We start from the raw sequence: 15,728 nt of genomic DNA on the forward strand, positions 1-15,728 counted from the left end.
ATGTTTCACTAGAAACTGGCCCTTTCAGTTTTGGTTTCACAAACATCGGGTATAGGATTACATTTTTTGGTATATCACTTGTAAGAAACAATGTAGCAACACATTTATTTCTGCAAAATATTTTTAAAATATACGAAAAAGAACAGTAATCTTGGAAAACAAAAGAAGATGCACTTTTCAACTTGGCCTCATTCATACCTTAAAATGCGAATATGTTCGCAAGGCTGATTTCTCACTGTGCGCCTGCCAACCGCGGTGGTCAGACACTAACGTTTGTCCTGGAAAGGTCACGTGTTCTACTTATGCCACAGAGGCTGTTCTTATGCAGGCGGCAACGCGAAAAAAGAAATCCTAGTAGTTAGTACATTTCCCTGGCATGTAAATAAGCCTACGTGGTAGAAATCCCCGGAGTCCCCCACTACGGCGTCGCGCTTATCCCTAGCACAGTTTTTGGAAGTTATACATTATCACCGACATGCACTAAAAAAAAAAGACGAAGCGAATTCATAAGTATGTTTGTTAGCGGCACGAATCTTAACATTAGTTTTTGGAATGTGCTAGAATGGTTAACTACTCTCGTAAATTATTATTGTGAAAACAAAAAAGTATAGCTGGAAAAGTGCGTTACCAGGGCGAAGTTCTTAAGAATGTATGCCATACTTTTCCCTTCTGCTCACGGGATTTTGAGGAATTTTATATCTCGCAGGCTGGCAGGTATGGAGCGTATGTTACAGGTGTTGCGAACCAATACGAAAGAAACGAAACTTTGAATAGTAAATATGCAGATAAGACGTATGGAAATAAGGAAAAATAATAATAAATGAAGGCTGTTTGGGCTTCTTGGGCGGTAGGTGGCTGATGTGACCTGGGCCTTGCCAGGCTTCTTGAATCAGAGCGCATGTAAACGCGTAACTGTGCACCGGTTGCTGCCTCACGTATCTGCTAAAATGACAATTGCTTTTTCTCTGACCTTTTTCAATTAAATGGAGTAAAGTGATTGCCGAGTCTACTTTTCTCGGTATAAGTATCACGTATCAGTCAGTCCCCGTTGGCAACCATCACCTCCGTTGGCCAGAGGAATTCGGCTCCCGAACCAGCCGTCTTTCGGGCAAACTTTTCCTCCAGCAGCTTACTCTGCTCCTTCGTCAGATGATTGCGCCAGTCGCCCACCCGACCAAGGCGAATAAATGGTGGCACGTGATCTGGCCTGGAGCTAGCCCACTGTTCATGAGGTTGGGCCTTCATGACGTCGAAGCTCGCCGCAGCCACCAGGGATTCCAAGTCGGGCTCCATCCAGCCAGAGGGGAAGCAGGGTCTCACGTGGTCTACGAGCTTACGCACTTCTTGCAGGGGTCGTTCGCTCAAGTCTTCGTACTTGAGCAACAGGACGTTGTCATGGTCTCGATGGCTCCAGAGGGAGAGCAGGTGATCGTGGTAATCGGACGAGTCTACTTCGCCTTCCACAAAAGCCTCGAAGAAATCGTCGAAGCTGCCGTCTTCGAAGTGGTAGTATCTTTCGAAGCCGCGCACGTGGTGGTACAAGGAGACGCACACGTCCTTGGGATTTCGCAGCACGCAGACGTAGCGGGGCTCCGGGTGCCAGGGCATCACGTCGAATGATAGGTGCGTCTTAATGGGCCTGGGCGACTTCACCAGGGAGTCGAGGAGGCAGAGGCCTCCTTTCTCCAGAAACGGCGCGAAGCTGTCTAGGCGGCAACCCGCCGGAACAGGCGCCATGTCGTGTACGAGCAGGTATAGCATGTACTGCACCCACGTCGTGCCTGACTTCGGGTACGTCATAACAAGTATGTCATCGGCGCGAGGCCGATAGCGACAGGCCGCTTCGAAGTCTGACCAATCAAAACCGTCCCGGGGGAAGACCCAGCCCGTGGCTTCGTGGCGTTTGTACGTCGGTCGACGACCCACCATGGCTCCGTCAGTGACCACTGGATATCGGTGCATGCGCTTCGTCTAGAGTAACCGACGATTCAGTTCACACTTACTTCTATTAACGGATGTCTGCGCGAAACAAGAACGCGTCCGCCGCCTGCTCGTGTTCATTGTCGCGAAGATCAATTTCAGTGTCCATGACTTACGCGCCGGCTTGTGGCCACTCTTAGAAACTCCCGTCGTGTTCGTCGCCCCAGTTTCGACAGATGTCGCTGCACGCATTGTTATGTTCGCCATAGGCTGTGTCCTCGCCTAGGGAGGTTCTTTATTGCATTTTAGGAAGCTCGGGAGCTCATGGGGAGCCTATGTTGTCCTCGCGCCTATGTAGGTTTTGCACATGTTCGCGTTTCGCGGCAATGCTATGTCTCTTGCTTTCGTGTATATCAACCACACACGCTTGCTGACAAGAAATTGAAGTCATGGAATGTTTAAAACGTTATTAAAACTCTAATTGCAACGTCGAAGGTAGGAATTCCAATTACGATGAAATCGCGGTCACGTTTATTGAATCGGAGAGAAAGCAAACTGCTAAAAGCATGTGCATAAAAAAGTTACGCGTTGTGTCAAGTTACTGCAGCTTCGCGAATAGCGGCAGCAGGGTTGAATTGATCCTAATTTGTCCCAGGAAACATTCATGCAAGTCAATTCACGTGCATGGAGAGTTTTAGGTAGTTAAACTAGGTTTTCTCTCTCGGCCGTTTTCGAAAGGACTTCACGTCATAGTGGTGTATGTTAAAGAGCGTTAAACGAAACGAAATAGTTTACGTTGCTTAAAAGTAGACTGCTAACAAGAACTTACACGTGCAGCGTGATTGTATAGACCACCTTTGTCGGAATGAGTTGACACTGCTATGATCAGGGGTGTAGCCAGGGTGGGGGGGGGGGCTGATGGGGCTTCACCGAACCCCCCCCCCCCCCCGACATTTTTTCAGGCTGTCATGCACCGCCGACCAAAACAACCCCCGGCTCAAGAAATCGTTCTGGATTTTGTTTGGAATGTCTATTTCACGCTCGAAAAGACATTTCAGTGCAAACATTGCAAACTCGGGCTGAATTTTGCGGCAACGCACATGCACCGGGATTCACATAACGCAAGGAGCCCCATCCGAGCGCAAAATTTCAAGGGCGTTTTGATGGCGAACGGGCTCGTCGCGGCATCTCGCGGAGGCCGCGTAATTTACAGAGCGCATCGATTTCAATTCTGAAACTTTATGGGTATAAAGTTCTCGTAAACTTTTGATGTGAAAGGTGCGTTGACATTTCTAAAACCGTGCTTTAGATTTTCAATTCCGGAACTTTGTGGCTGTCATGTTGTTATAAACATTTGACGCCAAAGGCGCAATGACTTTTCTAAAGTCGTAGATTGGACCATACAACGAGACAAGCCAAATGAACACACTATCATACAAGTTGACAAAGCACGCAGCGAGGCCCAATGAGACGAAGAGTTGTGGTGGTTCATTTGTGCCGTCATGCAACAGAAAAGGATGCCAACCTTTATTTTTTTAGCTGCGCCAAGGCATCCATGTCAAGACACTAAAGCCAGAAAAAGTTACTACGTTCTTATTTATTTTTTTTTACGTTGGCTTTTATTCGCGAGGACCACACTGAGCCTCTTCAATTTTCTTGTTCTCGCTACCCGCGGACTGCCAGAGCCAGCCAGAGCACATGCGTCTTTCTCATGTTGCCCCGACCACCGCGCGGCACACTTCGGTGAGCGTTCGTTTTCGTCTGGCCCAGTGGATTTCCGCCTGGCAGAGTGAGCTATGGTCGCTCGCCGCCATCACTGTGGGGACTCGACGCATTGCAACGCGTTCGCTTGAGCGGAACCTCTCCGGAAAGTCTTGTCTAGCCGGTGTCGGATACCGAGCAGTATGCGTATGGTTCTCCGTGGGCCTAGCGTCTCACGTTTTCTTCGATATTCCTTCGGTAGCCACATTAGGTGCCGAAAGTAGGCATGCGATTGGGGCCAACATGCCTTCTTTTGTGTGTGTGTGTGTGTGTGTTTTTTTTCATTTCAGTGCTCCGGCCCCACAAAAAGAAAGACATTGTTGCGGCGCAGCGAATTGCCGCATGGTGAAAGTTCGATTTCATTACTTTTTTCCCGGAAAGTAAAGGTCCACGGGGCGCTTCAGTTGGCGATACTCTTATTATATTATTGCGATAGTAATTACATGGACACTCCAGGCGCATTCCTGCCGTCGCCGTCGCCCTCCTGTTCCGTACAAAGTCCAAGGGCGATAACATCGTGACCGCGCGCCGCATGCTGCATCTGCGAGTGAAAGCGGCGGGGGGGGGGGGGAATGGGTGAGCCAACGATGGTGGCTGAGTCTTGTGTGCGTAAGGGAGAAAAGCGGGGAGGAAGCGCGCCACCTTGCATCGCGCGCGATACATTGGGAAGAGTGGAGGGAGGGGGGGGGGCCTTAGGATTGTGATCTCTGTGAATCTGTGCTTGCCCAACATTTTTATTTGCCTTGTTTGACGCATTATATACAATGACTTTTTCTTAGATATGTATATTCATGGGAGCGTTCTACGTGTATTTAAATATCTTGTTTCGAGGTTTTGTGTATACGCGCAATTGTTTGTTTTCATGACACTTTGTTGCCCTTTATCAAGCTGTATCTTCGCATTTGTATATTCTATTGTATCTTCGCCTTTATAACGCACGAGGGCGAGTCAAATGAAAGTGAGCCAACTGACTCCGCGCAATAATGGTTCGGTTCATTATCTGCGAGGCATGCACGTAGCACACAGGCATCTCTCATTTACAAAAGTGACACGCAGGTGTGAGGATAAGTGTTCTTGAATGCTCTCATACACTGGGTTGAACATGGTCGCCTGACATATGGACGTTCCAAAAGTTGAACAGCGTGGTGCCGTGAGGTTTTTGACAGCTGAAAGTGTTTCCTAAAAAGAAATTAGACGCCGTATGGCTGCTGTGTACGTTGAACATTGCATTTCATTGGCCACTGTGAAGCGCTGGAGCAAACAGTTCAAACAAGGACGTGAAAGTTGCAAAGACGATCCAAGACCGGGCTAAAGCCACCGTGCAATCACCCCCAACGCATTTGCAAAGGTTGATGAGCTGATTAGACAAGAAGGGAAGATAAGCATCGATGAACTGGCAGAGCGTTTGAACATCAGTCACGGTTCGGTTCACACCTTAATTCATGAACATCTCGGTTATCGGCTCTTGTGTGTGCAATGGATCCCCAAGATTTTGAACCATCGATCGCCAGAAGACGGAGAGGTTCGGCGTTGCCTTGACTCATATGATCCGGTATCGCAATGAGGGTGACGACTTCATGTCTGCAATTGTCACCGGAGACGAATCATGGGGACACTATTACAAGCCTGAAACACGACGGCAATGCATAAAGTGGAAACATTCGAATTCACCACCCCTAAAGAAAGCAAAGGCCGTCCTTTCAGCCGGAAAGGTGTTGTTGACTTTTTTTTTCGATCGTCAGGGGCCATTACTGATCGAATTTGCTAAACATGGAGGGACTATCAATCGTTTCCGATATTGTGAAACGCCGGATCGGCTGCGTGTCGCAATCAAGAACAAACGACGTGGAAAATTGACGAATGGGGTCATCTTACTCCACCACAATGCCCGTCCCCACGTCGTTGATGTGGTTAACACAAAACTGGTAAAGTTCAAATGGGAAACGCTGCAACGTCCGCTATATAGCCCATACCTGCTGCCTTGCGACTGCCACAACTTGGGGCAATTGAAAAAAAAGAAAAACAGCCCAAGGGAATCAGATTCGCGTCGGACGATGACGGGAAGGAGTCAGTTAGAGTCTTTTTGAAGCAGCAACCCAAGGAGCTTTATGAGACGGGAATCACGCGACTCGTTAGTCAGTGGGACAACTGTCTAAATGCTCATGGAGACTACTTTTAAGTAAAGTACCCCGTTTGTCATATATTCGCATTGGCTCACTTTCATTTTATTCGCCCTCGTATATTTTGCAGAACTCCTGCTTTTTATATGTGCTCTCTGTTGCGACTATATTTTGGTGCAATTACTCACGATACACGACCGGCGACAGCGCCTCCTGCGCAATACATTGGAACGAAGGACAGCGTCATCGAGATTTTTCCGTGCATGTTGCATATGTACAAAAATGTAAACAAGGTTCTTGAATGACAAAGTTTCATTAAAATATTTGTCCTCGACTTCTTCATATCAGGCTCTTTATATTTTTCATAACAGCGGCATGCACTGCTTTGCTGGTTTCGAAGTGCTATAGTTCTAAAGCTCGCGTGATATTTTCTTCACTTATTAAATATACAATAAACATGGAAGCATGCATTGATATCAGTTATTTCGGGCACAATTTTTGGGACATACGAGTACATTGCTTTATGAAAAAAATACATATTTTACTTGTCTTGACAATGTGTAGCGTTCAAAAATTCGTTTGCAGCATCTTTGGCAATTGCAGTGCAGGTATTATTCATGTATTTGATCCCTTGACAAATTCGATAAGGAGAAGGCCGAGCTGCAACGTGACTCCCTCGCCCCCCCCCCCTTCCTGAACGAAATTTCTGGCTACGCCACTGCATGATAGGTTTCTTTTCCATTGCCACCCATGCGATTATCTCAGCCTCTCTGACTTTCCGCTTGACGTTCTTTATTGCTGTGTTGCTCACCCTACAGGCTGCATACTTGCTGGTAAGCATCCTAGTTCTGTACCTCCACTGTGAATCAATGTTTTTCCTGTACAAATACCTCAACACTCTCTCAGCCCATTTACTTTCTTCCGTATTCCTCAGTCGTTCTTCATAATCAATTTTACTGTGAGCTTCCCTCCCTTCAAAACTTGTCCAGCCCATATCACCCTGCACAGCTTCATTTGTATTCTTCCCGTGATCGCCCAATGCGAGGCGTCCCACTGAACTTTGGTTGCCATCGAGTCCTGATTGTACCCCTGGTTTCAAGCAAACAACCGCATTTCCAAATTTAAGTCCTGGAACCATTGCACCTTTCAACATACCCCGGAGCACCTCATACCTATTACATCCCCACAGTGGCGTACCACCTAATATATATATATATATATATATATAATAAAGAGCCTGCAAATGAGCCTGTCAATTATACATTATACTTATTTTCAACAGACATAGACCTATTTATCAATCACACGTGGTGAACCATGGGGACTCGCAACATTACTTGAATTTGCATTTATTTCTTGCAATGAGTGCCTCACAGAGGTCCCGGATCCAACGCAGTAGCAGCAGTACAGCGGACATAGAACATGCGGATTTGCTACAATTTTAATAAGTAAACGAAGAATTGTACTTGATGTTTAAGTCTACAGCATAAATGTATCGCTAGTTTACGCAATAGCATTGTCGAGGTTATAGGCAACGAAGTACTATCAATATAAATTACTTTCGATATTCACAAGAAAAAAAGGCAGCAGGCGTGTGCAACCTTGGGATAGTTACAAGCCGATTTCAAGCGAAGCTGTTTCTTTCGAACAGTTGCAATAAAAGTTTCTTTTGACTATATCGCATACTTTAAAATGTTGCCCGTGTATATGACTGTTCTGTTTTAAACCTTGCCCACAAGTATTGCTTTGGAGCACTTCTTGCTGGGAATTTTTAAAAAGCCAGTAATTCACCAGCACAGGTTACTTCGCCAAAAGATTCACCATGGTGCCCCACCTTCCTCCGTGTCCCCCCTACGCCATCTCAATTTCCGCTAGATTTTGTATCGTTTGACTTCACAGTTCTCCCAGGGCAGCGGGATAAATTCTCTGTTCACAAAACACACTCATAAAACTCCGGATCGCTTGCAATGTGCGTAATTTACTGCGCCATAATTAGTCCCCTGTCTTTGAAGTTTACCTAGATAATGCCGATAAGGCGGACTTGATTTCCACCAATTAAGAAAAAAATGTCTTACTCAGTTCACTGAGGACATAGCTGAAACCCAGTCGGAACGCGTTAGGACGCCTGAAAATAGGGAAAGAAATTTCCAATTTTTTGCTATCAGTAATTTCCTATCAGTAATTATTTGCAACGCTTCTCACTGGTCCAGGAACGCAAAAATTTTGTCACACGTTACAGTTACCATGGCCCCCGTCCGCTTTCCACAAAATATAAACCTGTTGTAAAGTACAGCTATGTCGGGACACTGGGAAGCATAGCTGATAGCAGCCATATCACACGCTCTAACACTTGTATAAGATTTTTTTTACGAAGGCTGTGTTTAATGCAGCCATACTTCGCACAGAGAGTTTCCATAGCGCAGCACCATTTTTCGCTAAATTTGGTCTCGGCGGCTCCCGCTCGTTAGGCACACTCGTAACACTCTACAGTGCTTGCATACGTAATTTATTGCGAAAGCTCATGTAGTAACCTGTCCCCATTAACTGTACCCATTAACCTGTACCCACTAACTTGTCCATGCAGTCGCCAAACAAAACGAAACTGTCTCTTTTATTTCAGTGAGGGTACCAGGCGAAACTAATATGTCACGCATGAAAAAGTAAAAAAAAATAATGAAGGTTCAATAATTATTCTTAAAGCTTCTAAATAAGCCAGAAACGTTAACAGTTAAAATGCTGCCTATTCCTTCAAAGAATAAAATATGTGAAACGCAGAGTTCTCTTGGGACATTGGGAAACCTACAGCTGATAGCAGCAGCATGATACTTTCGAACACTTGCTTACAATTGTTTTAACGCTGTATTTGATCAACACGCATTTACCGTCGCACATGAACTTGGCGGATTGTTCCCCTTATGTTCGCAAAATTTGACCTCAGTTGTAGTTGTAATTATGTCAGCGCAGCCGTCTAAGTTTTACATCGCTCGTAAAACAGACTAATAACGCTATGGCGCACTTGTGTATGTATTGTACTGGAAAATGCCTACACATTGGCCATATCACGCCCATAATTTTCCCCCGTTATAAACAAGATGCATTTTTTAGCTCACCGTGGACATCGGAGAAACGAACTACCGATCTTGTATGATGCACGAAAACACATGGGAAAACGAGGATTTAGTAATTATCTGCAACACTTCCATTTAAAGTAGGAAAGTGAAAGTTTCGCAACGCATTGCGTTTAAAATTCTATTTTCACGGAATGTCAACCGTCTCTTGTGCTGTTGTTTTAGTAGTCTGGGAAACATATATGTTAGGGGCCGTATGACACTCTGGAAAGCTTCAATGAGCAACTTTCTACAAAGGCTTTCATGAACCTACACAGAATAAACATATATCGCTCGACACTCAGAACACTGCTTCGTACTTCGAATAAATATAAACACCATGCCCCGCATATTTTACCGAGGATACCGCGGGAAAACAACTAAATGCCGTGTATGACGCATAAGTATTGGGAGGAAGCGACTATCAATTACTGCATTATGAGCACATAAGCAGCATACACAGTGCGAATTTTCGGTACACGTCACAAAAAAGTGGCCCTCGTTTTTCAATATACAGAATACCTGCTGCTTTTTTTCTCCTGCCGGGAAACAAGTAATAGTGCAGCTCTTATTTAAAAAAAAAGCAGCCTGAAAATGAAATCGTCAAAGTCAGAAGCGACACATTCCTTTAGAAAAATTTCAAGTCAGTGTTCTATTGGTGTTGACATGGCGCTACATGTTCGACCAAGGTCATTTTCCCTAGCATATATAGGATAAGTCGTGATTACACGATGAAATTGGACAGTTATACCTGTAAGAGGTTTGATTAGATCGTTGACGTACAGCCAGTGCGCAGCGTATTCACCCCATAGCGGTGTGCACCGTTGGTGTTGTCACTGCGGGCGTTCTATACGGCGTCGTGGAGCAGACATTGTCAACGTCGACCGCCTCGAGACCTACTATGACCCACTCATAGCGACAAGCTGTTAGGTCACCGGGTGCCTCCCTTTTCGTTCCCGGAGGTAATGGTAGAGAAGTATTGGGAACGATATAGTGGGTCGTTCTCTTCAGCTCTTTCTAGTAGGTCGTCGTCTTCAGCGCTTTTTCTCGTGAATGCCGCTCGCGCTCGAGTCCGTGCTCTGCCTATAGACTGTGCTGCTCTACAGCCCCATCAAATAGACGACTTAACAGTGTTAATATACTAAGACTGCAACGCTACGTAGGCTATCTCTAGACAGAGATTGAATAGTTGCACTATTTGATAAACCAACGATTTCATGCCGTAAGGCACGCCAGTCGTTGGGCTCGGCTGATTGTAACGCTTTATCCGGACCTACCCCTCGCCCGCTGCTTAAATCTACCAAGCCGATTGTGTTTGCGAATAATAGCGGTCCCCAAAAAACTGTACATGATGCAAATTGCGCAATGCTGACATTTGTTAGAGCGGTAACTGCCCAGCGTCAGGCGTTCTCCGCAACGCGAGTGTGTATGGCCAATGCCGCGCGTCGCTCGGTGTAGGGCGTCCCGAGAAGGCACAAAAGACAATCCTCGCTGTCCAAGCAGGCGATGCGCAGTAAAGTATTACTTATGTGATCACTCTATGAAGAAAGAAAATTTAGCTTGAGCTGTAGTTTTGTTCGACTTTCCAGCGTGCAGCCGAAAGTACCCACTTTCAAACGGGGCGGGGGAGGGCAAATCACAAACTTTGCCCCCCACTCCCCGGTAGAAACGCCTATCTATACCAATAGCGCTCTGTGTTTCATTATGGCTGCTAGCCGAGACGTCGGCGCGCCGCCGCCGATGTTTCTTGTCGGCGAAATCGGCGCGCCACTTAAATAGGAACAAAGATTTCTCTTTACATCGAAGCTGTATACCTCGACTGTCCAAGGAAATTTTCGTGTCGTTATAAGCAGAAAACTCCCCATACGTGGGCCGATCCCTGAGATAGTGCAATGCCGGCCCAACCCGCGGCAGAGGTGAAGCAGGCGTTAAGCACTTCCCATACGTGGGCCGATCCCTGAGATAGTGCAATGCCGGCCCAACCCGCGGCAGAGGTGAAGCAGGTGTTAAGCACTTCCCATACGTGGGCCGATCCCTGAGATAGTGCAATGCCGGCCCAACCCGCGGCAGAGGTGAAGCAGGTGTTAAGCACTTCCCATACGTGGGCCGATCCCTGAGATAGTGCAATGCCGGCCCAACCCGCGGCAGAGGTGAAGCAGGTGTTAAGCACTTCCCATACGTGGGCCGATCCCTGAGATAGTGCAATGCCGGCCCAACCCGCGGCAGAGGTGAAGCAGGTGTTAAGCACTTCCCATACGTGGGCCGATCCCTGAGATAGTGCAATGCCGGCCCAACCCGCGGCAGAGGTGAAGCAGGTGTTAAGCACTTCCCATACGTGGGCCGATCCCTGAGATAGTGCAATGCCGGCCCAACCCGCGGCAGAGGTGAAGCAGGCGTTAAGCACTTCCCATACGTGGGCCGATCCCTGAGATAGTGCAATGCCGGCCCAACCCGCGGCAGAGGTGAAGCAGGTGTTAAGCACTTCCCATACGTGGGCCGATCCCTGAGATAGTGCAATGCCGGCCCAACCCGCGGCAGAGGTGAAGCAGGTGTTAAGCACTTCCCATACGTGGGCCGATCCCTGAGATAGTGCAATGCCGGCCCAACCCGCGGCAGAGGTGAAGCAGGTGTTAAGCACTCCCCATACGTGGGCCGATCCCTGAGATAGTGCAATGCCGGCCCAACCCGCGGCAGAGGTGAAGCAGGTGTTAAGCACTTCCCATACGTGAGCCGATCCCTGAGATAGTGCAATGCCGGCCCAACCCGCGGCAGAGGTGAAGCAGGTGTTAAGCACTCCCCATACGTGGGCCGATCCCTGAGATAGTGCAATGCCGGCCCAACCCGCGGCAGAGGTGAAGCAGGTGTTAAGCACTTCCCATACGTGGGCCGATCCCTGAGATAGTGCAATGCCGGCCCAACCCGCGGCAGAGGTGAAGCAGGTGTTAAGCACTTCCCATACGTGGGCCGATCCCTGAGACAGTGCAATGCCGGCCCAACCCGCGGCAGAGGTGAAGCAGGTGTTAAGCACTCCCCATACGTGGGCCGATCCCTGAGATAGTGCAATGCCGGCCCAACCCGCGGCAGAGGTGAAGCAGGTGTTAAGCACTTCCCATACGTGGGCCGATCCCTGAGATAGTGCAATGCCGGCCCAACCCGCGGCAGAGGTGAAGCAGGCGTTAAGCACTTCCCATACGTGGGCCGATCCCTGAGATAGTGCAATGCCGGCCCAACCCGCGGCAGAGGTGAAGCAGGTGTTAAGCACTTCCCATACGTGGGCCGATCCCTGAGATAGTGCAATGCCGGCCCAACCCGCGGCAGAGGTGAAGCAGGTGTTAAGCACTCCCCATACGTGGGCCGATCCCTGAGATAGTGCAATGCCGGCCCAACCCGCGGCAGAGGTGAAGCAGGCGTTAAGCACTTCCCATACGTGGGCCGATCCCTGAGATAGTGCAATGCCGGCCCAACCCGCGGCAGAGGTGAAGCAGGTGTTAAGCACTTCCCATACGTGGGCCGATCCCTGAGATAGTGCAATGCCGGCCCAACCCGCGGCAGAGGTGAAGCAGGTGTTAAGCACTTCCCATACGTGGGCCGATCCCTGAGATAGTGCAATGCCGGCCCAACCCGCGGCAGAGGTGAAGCAGGTGTTAAGCACTTCCCATACGTGGGCCGATCCCTGAGATAGTGCAATGCCGGCCCAACCCGCGGCAGAGGTGAAGCAGGTGTTAAGCACTTCCCATACGTGGGCCGATCCCTGAGATAGTGCAATGCCGGCCCAACCCGCGGCAGAGGTGAAGCAGGCGTTAAGCACTTCCCATACGTGGGCCGATCCCTGAGATAGTGCAATGCCGGCCCAACCCGCGGCAGAGGTGAAGCAGGTGTTAAGCACTTCCCATACGTGGGCCGATCCCTGAGATAGTGCAATGCCGGCCCAACCCGCGGCAGAGGTGAAGCAGGTGTTAAGCACTTCCCATACGTGGGCCGATCCCTGAGATAGTGCAATGCCGGCCCAACCCGCGGCAGAGGTGAAGCAGGTGTTAAGCACTTCCCATACGTGGGCCGATCCCTGAGATAGTGCAATGCCGGCCCAACCCGCGGCAGAGGTGAAGCAGGCGTTAAGCACTTCCCATACGTGGGCCGATCCCTGAGATAGTGCAATGCCGGCCCAACCCGCGGCAGAGGTGAAGCAGGCGTTAAGCACTTCCCATACGTGGGCCGATCCCTGAGATAGTGCAATGCCGGCCCAACCCGCGGCAGAGGTGAAGCAGGTGTTAAGCACTTCCCATACGTGGGCCGATCCCTGAGATAGTGCAATGCCGGCCCAACCCGCGGCAGAGGTGAAGCAGGTGTTAAGCACTTCCCATACGTGGGCCGATCCCTGAGATAGTGCAATGCCGGCCCAACCCGCGGCAGAGGTGAAGCAGGCGTTAAGCACTTCCCATACGTGGGCCGATCCCTGAGATAGTGCAATGCCGGCCCAACCCGCGGCAGAGGTGAAGCAGGCGTTAAGCACTTCCCATACGTGGGCCGATCCCTGAGATAGTGCAATGCCGGCCCAACCCGCGGCAGAGGTGAAGCAGGCGTTAAGCACTTCCCATACGTGGGCCGATCCCTGAGATAGTGAAATAGCGACCCGACCCGCGGCAGAGGTGAAGCAGGCGTTAAGCACTTCCCATACGTGGGCCGATCCCTGAGATAGTGCAATGCCGGCCCAACCCGCTGCAGAGGTGAAGCAGGCGTTAAGCACTTCCCATACGTGGGCCGATCCCTGAGATAGTCCAATGCCGGCCCAACCCGCGGCAGAGGTGAAGCAGGCGTTAAGCACTTCCCATACGTGGGCCGATCCCTGAGATAGTGCAATGCCGGCCCAACCCGCGGCAGAGGTGAAGCAGGCGTTAAGCACTTACCATACGTGGGCCGATCCCTGAGATAGTGAAATAGCGGCCCGACCCGCGGCAGAGGTGAATCAGGCGTTAAGCACTTCCCATACGTGGGCCGATCCCGAAGATAGTGAAATAGCGGCCGCACCCGCGGCGGAGGTGAAGCAGGCGTTAAGCACTTCCCATACGTGGGCCGATCCCGAAGTTAGTGAAATAGCGGCCCGACCCGCGGCGGAGGTGAAGCAGGCGTTAAGCACTTCCCATACGTGGGCCGATCCCGAAGATAGTGAAATAGCGGCCCCACCCGCGGCGGAGGTGAAGCAGGCGTTAAGCACTTCCCATACGTGGGCCGATCCCAAAGATAGTGAAATAGCGGCCCGACCCGCGGCGGAGGTGAAGCAGGCGTTAAGCACTTCCCATACGTGGGCCGATCCCGAAGATAGTGAAATAGCGGCCCGACCCGCGGCGGAGGTGAAGCAGGCGTTAAGCACTCCCCATACGTGGGCCGATCCCGAAGATAGTGAAATAGCGGCCCATACCCGCGGCGGAGGTGAAGCAGGCGTTAAGCACTCCCCATACGTGGGCCGATACCGAAGGAAGTGCAATACCGGTCGTACCCGCGGCGGAGGTGAAGCAGGTGTTAAGCACTTCCCATATGTGGGCCGATCCCGAAGATAGTGAAATAGCGGCCCGACCCGCGGCGGAGGTGAAGCAGGCGTTAAGCACTTCCCATACGTGGGCCGATCCCGAAGCTGGTGAAATAGCGGCCCGACCCGCGGCGGAGGTGAAGCAGGCGTTAAGCACTTCCCATACGTGGGCCGATCCCGGAGATAGTGAAATAGCGGCCCGACCCGCGGCGGAGGTGAAGCAGGCGTTAAGCACTTCCCATACGTGGGCCGATCCCGAAGATAGTGAAATAGCGGCCCGACCCGCGGCGGAGGTGAAGCAGGCGTTAAGCACTTCCCATACGTGGGCCGATCCCGAAGATAGTGAAATAGCGGCCCATACCCGCGGCGGAGGTGAAGCAGGCGTTAAGCACTCCCCATACGTGGGCCGATACCGAAGGAAGTGCAATACCGGTCGTACCCGCGGCGGAGGTGAAGCAGGTGTTAAGCACTTCCCATATGTGGGCCGATCCCGAAGATAGTGAAATAGCGGCCCGACCCGCGGCGGAGGTGAAGCAGGCGTTAAGCACTTCCCATACGTGGGCCGATCCCGAAGCTGGTGAAATAGCGGCCCGACCCGCGGCGGAGGTGAAGCAGGCGTTAAGCACTTCCCATACGTGGGCCGATCCCGAAGATAGTGAAATAGCGGCCCGACCCGCGGCGGAGGTGAAGCAGGCGTTAAGCACTTCCCATACGTGGGCCGATCCCGAAGATAGTGAAATAGCGGCCCGACCCGCGGCGGAGGTGAAGCAGGCGTTAAGCACTTCCCATACGTGGGCCGATCCCGAAGATAGTGAAATAGCGGCCCGACCCGCGGCGGAGGTGAAGCAGGCGTTAAGCACTTCCCATACGTGGGCCGATCCCGAAGATAGTGCAATACCAGGCCGACCCGGGGCGGAGGTGCAGTTCGCCATTAAGGGGCCCACATACACAGCTTCGCTGGTCATCCTTCTTCACAGAATGGAAGGGCACTGAGTGTTTTTTTAAAGTCAATCCAGTTTCGTTTAAGATTTCATGTCGCCTTGTTTAATTATTTTGCCTATCTCAAGCAGAGGATCATGTCAAGCAGGGGAGCAATGAAGCAACACAATACAAACAAACAAATGTAACCATGCTATCCACACGTCTTCGCATGCGTGTCGTCAGAAGTCAGCGGAACGTAGGATTCCGAAACTTGTTCTTCAAAAGCGCAATATGGCGTAACAAGAATAAACAGCATCTTTGGAACGTCGGAATCACGGCTTGAGAGTCGTGGGCAATGTATTTGCGGGTAGAATC

The 15,728-nt window shown here is 50.3% G+C and overlaps 1 protein-coding gene across 1 annotated transcript; it reads right to left on the bottom strand.

The window, feature by feature from the left end:
* Nucleotides 1-532: 532 nt before the first annotated feature.
* On the bottom strand, nt 533-1,981 carry LOC142568283 (sulfotransferase 1 family member D1-like). The gene has a single exon (XM_075678274.1). It carries the CDS (start codon nt 1,960-1,962, stop codon nt 1,039-1,041), a length of 924 nt encoding a protein of 307 aa, XP_075534389.1. The 5' UTR covers nt 1,963-1,981; the 3' UTR covers nt 533-1,038.
* Nucleotides 1,982-15,728: the final 13,747 nt, after the last annotated feature.

This window comes from Dermacentor variabilis, unplaced genomic scaffold (assembly GCF_050947875.1).
Source record: "Dermacentor variabilis isolate Ectoservices unplaced genomic scaffold, ASM5094787v1 scaffold_18, whole genome shotgun sequence".
NCBI lineage: Eukaryota > Metazoa > Arthropoda > Arachnida > Ixodida > Ixodidae > Dermacentor > Dermacentor variabilis.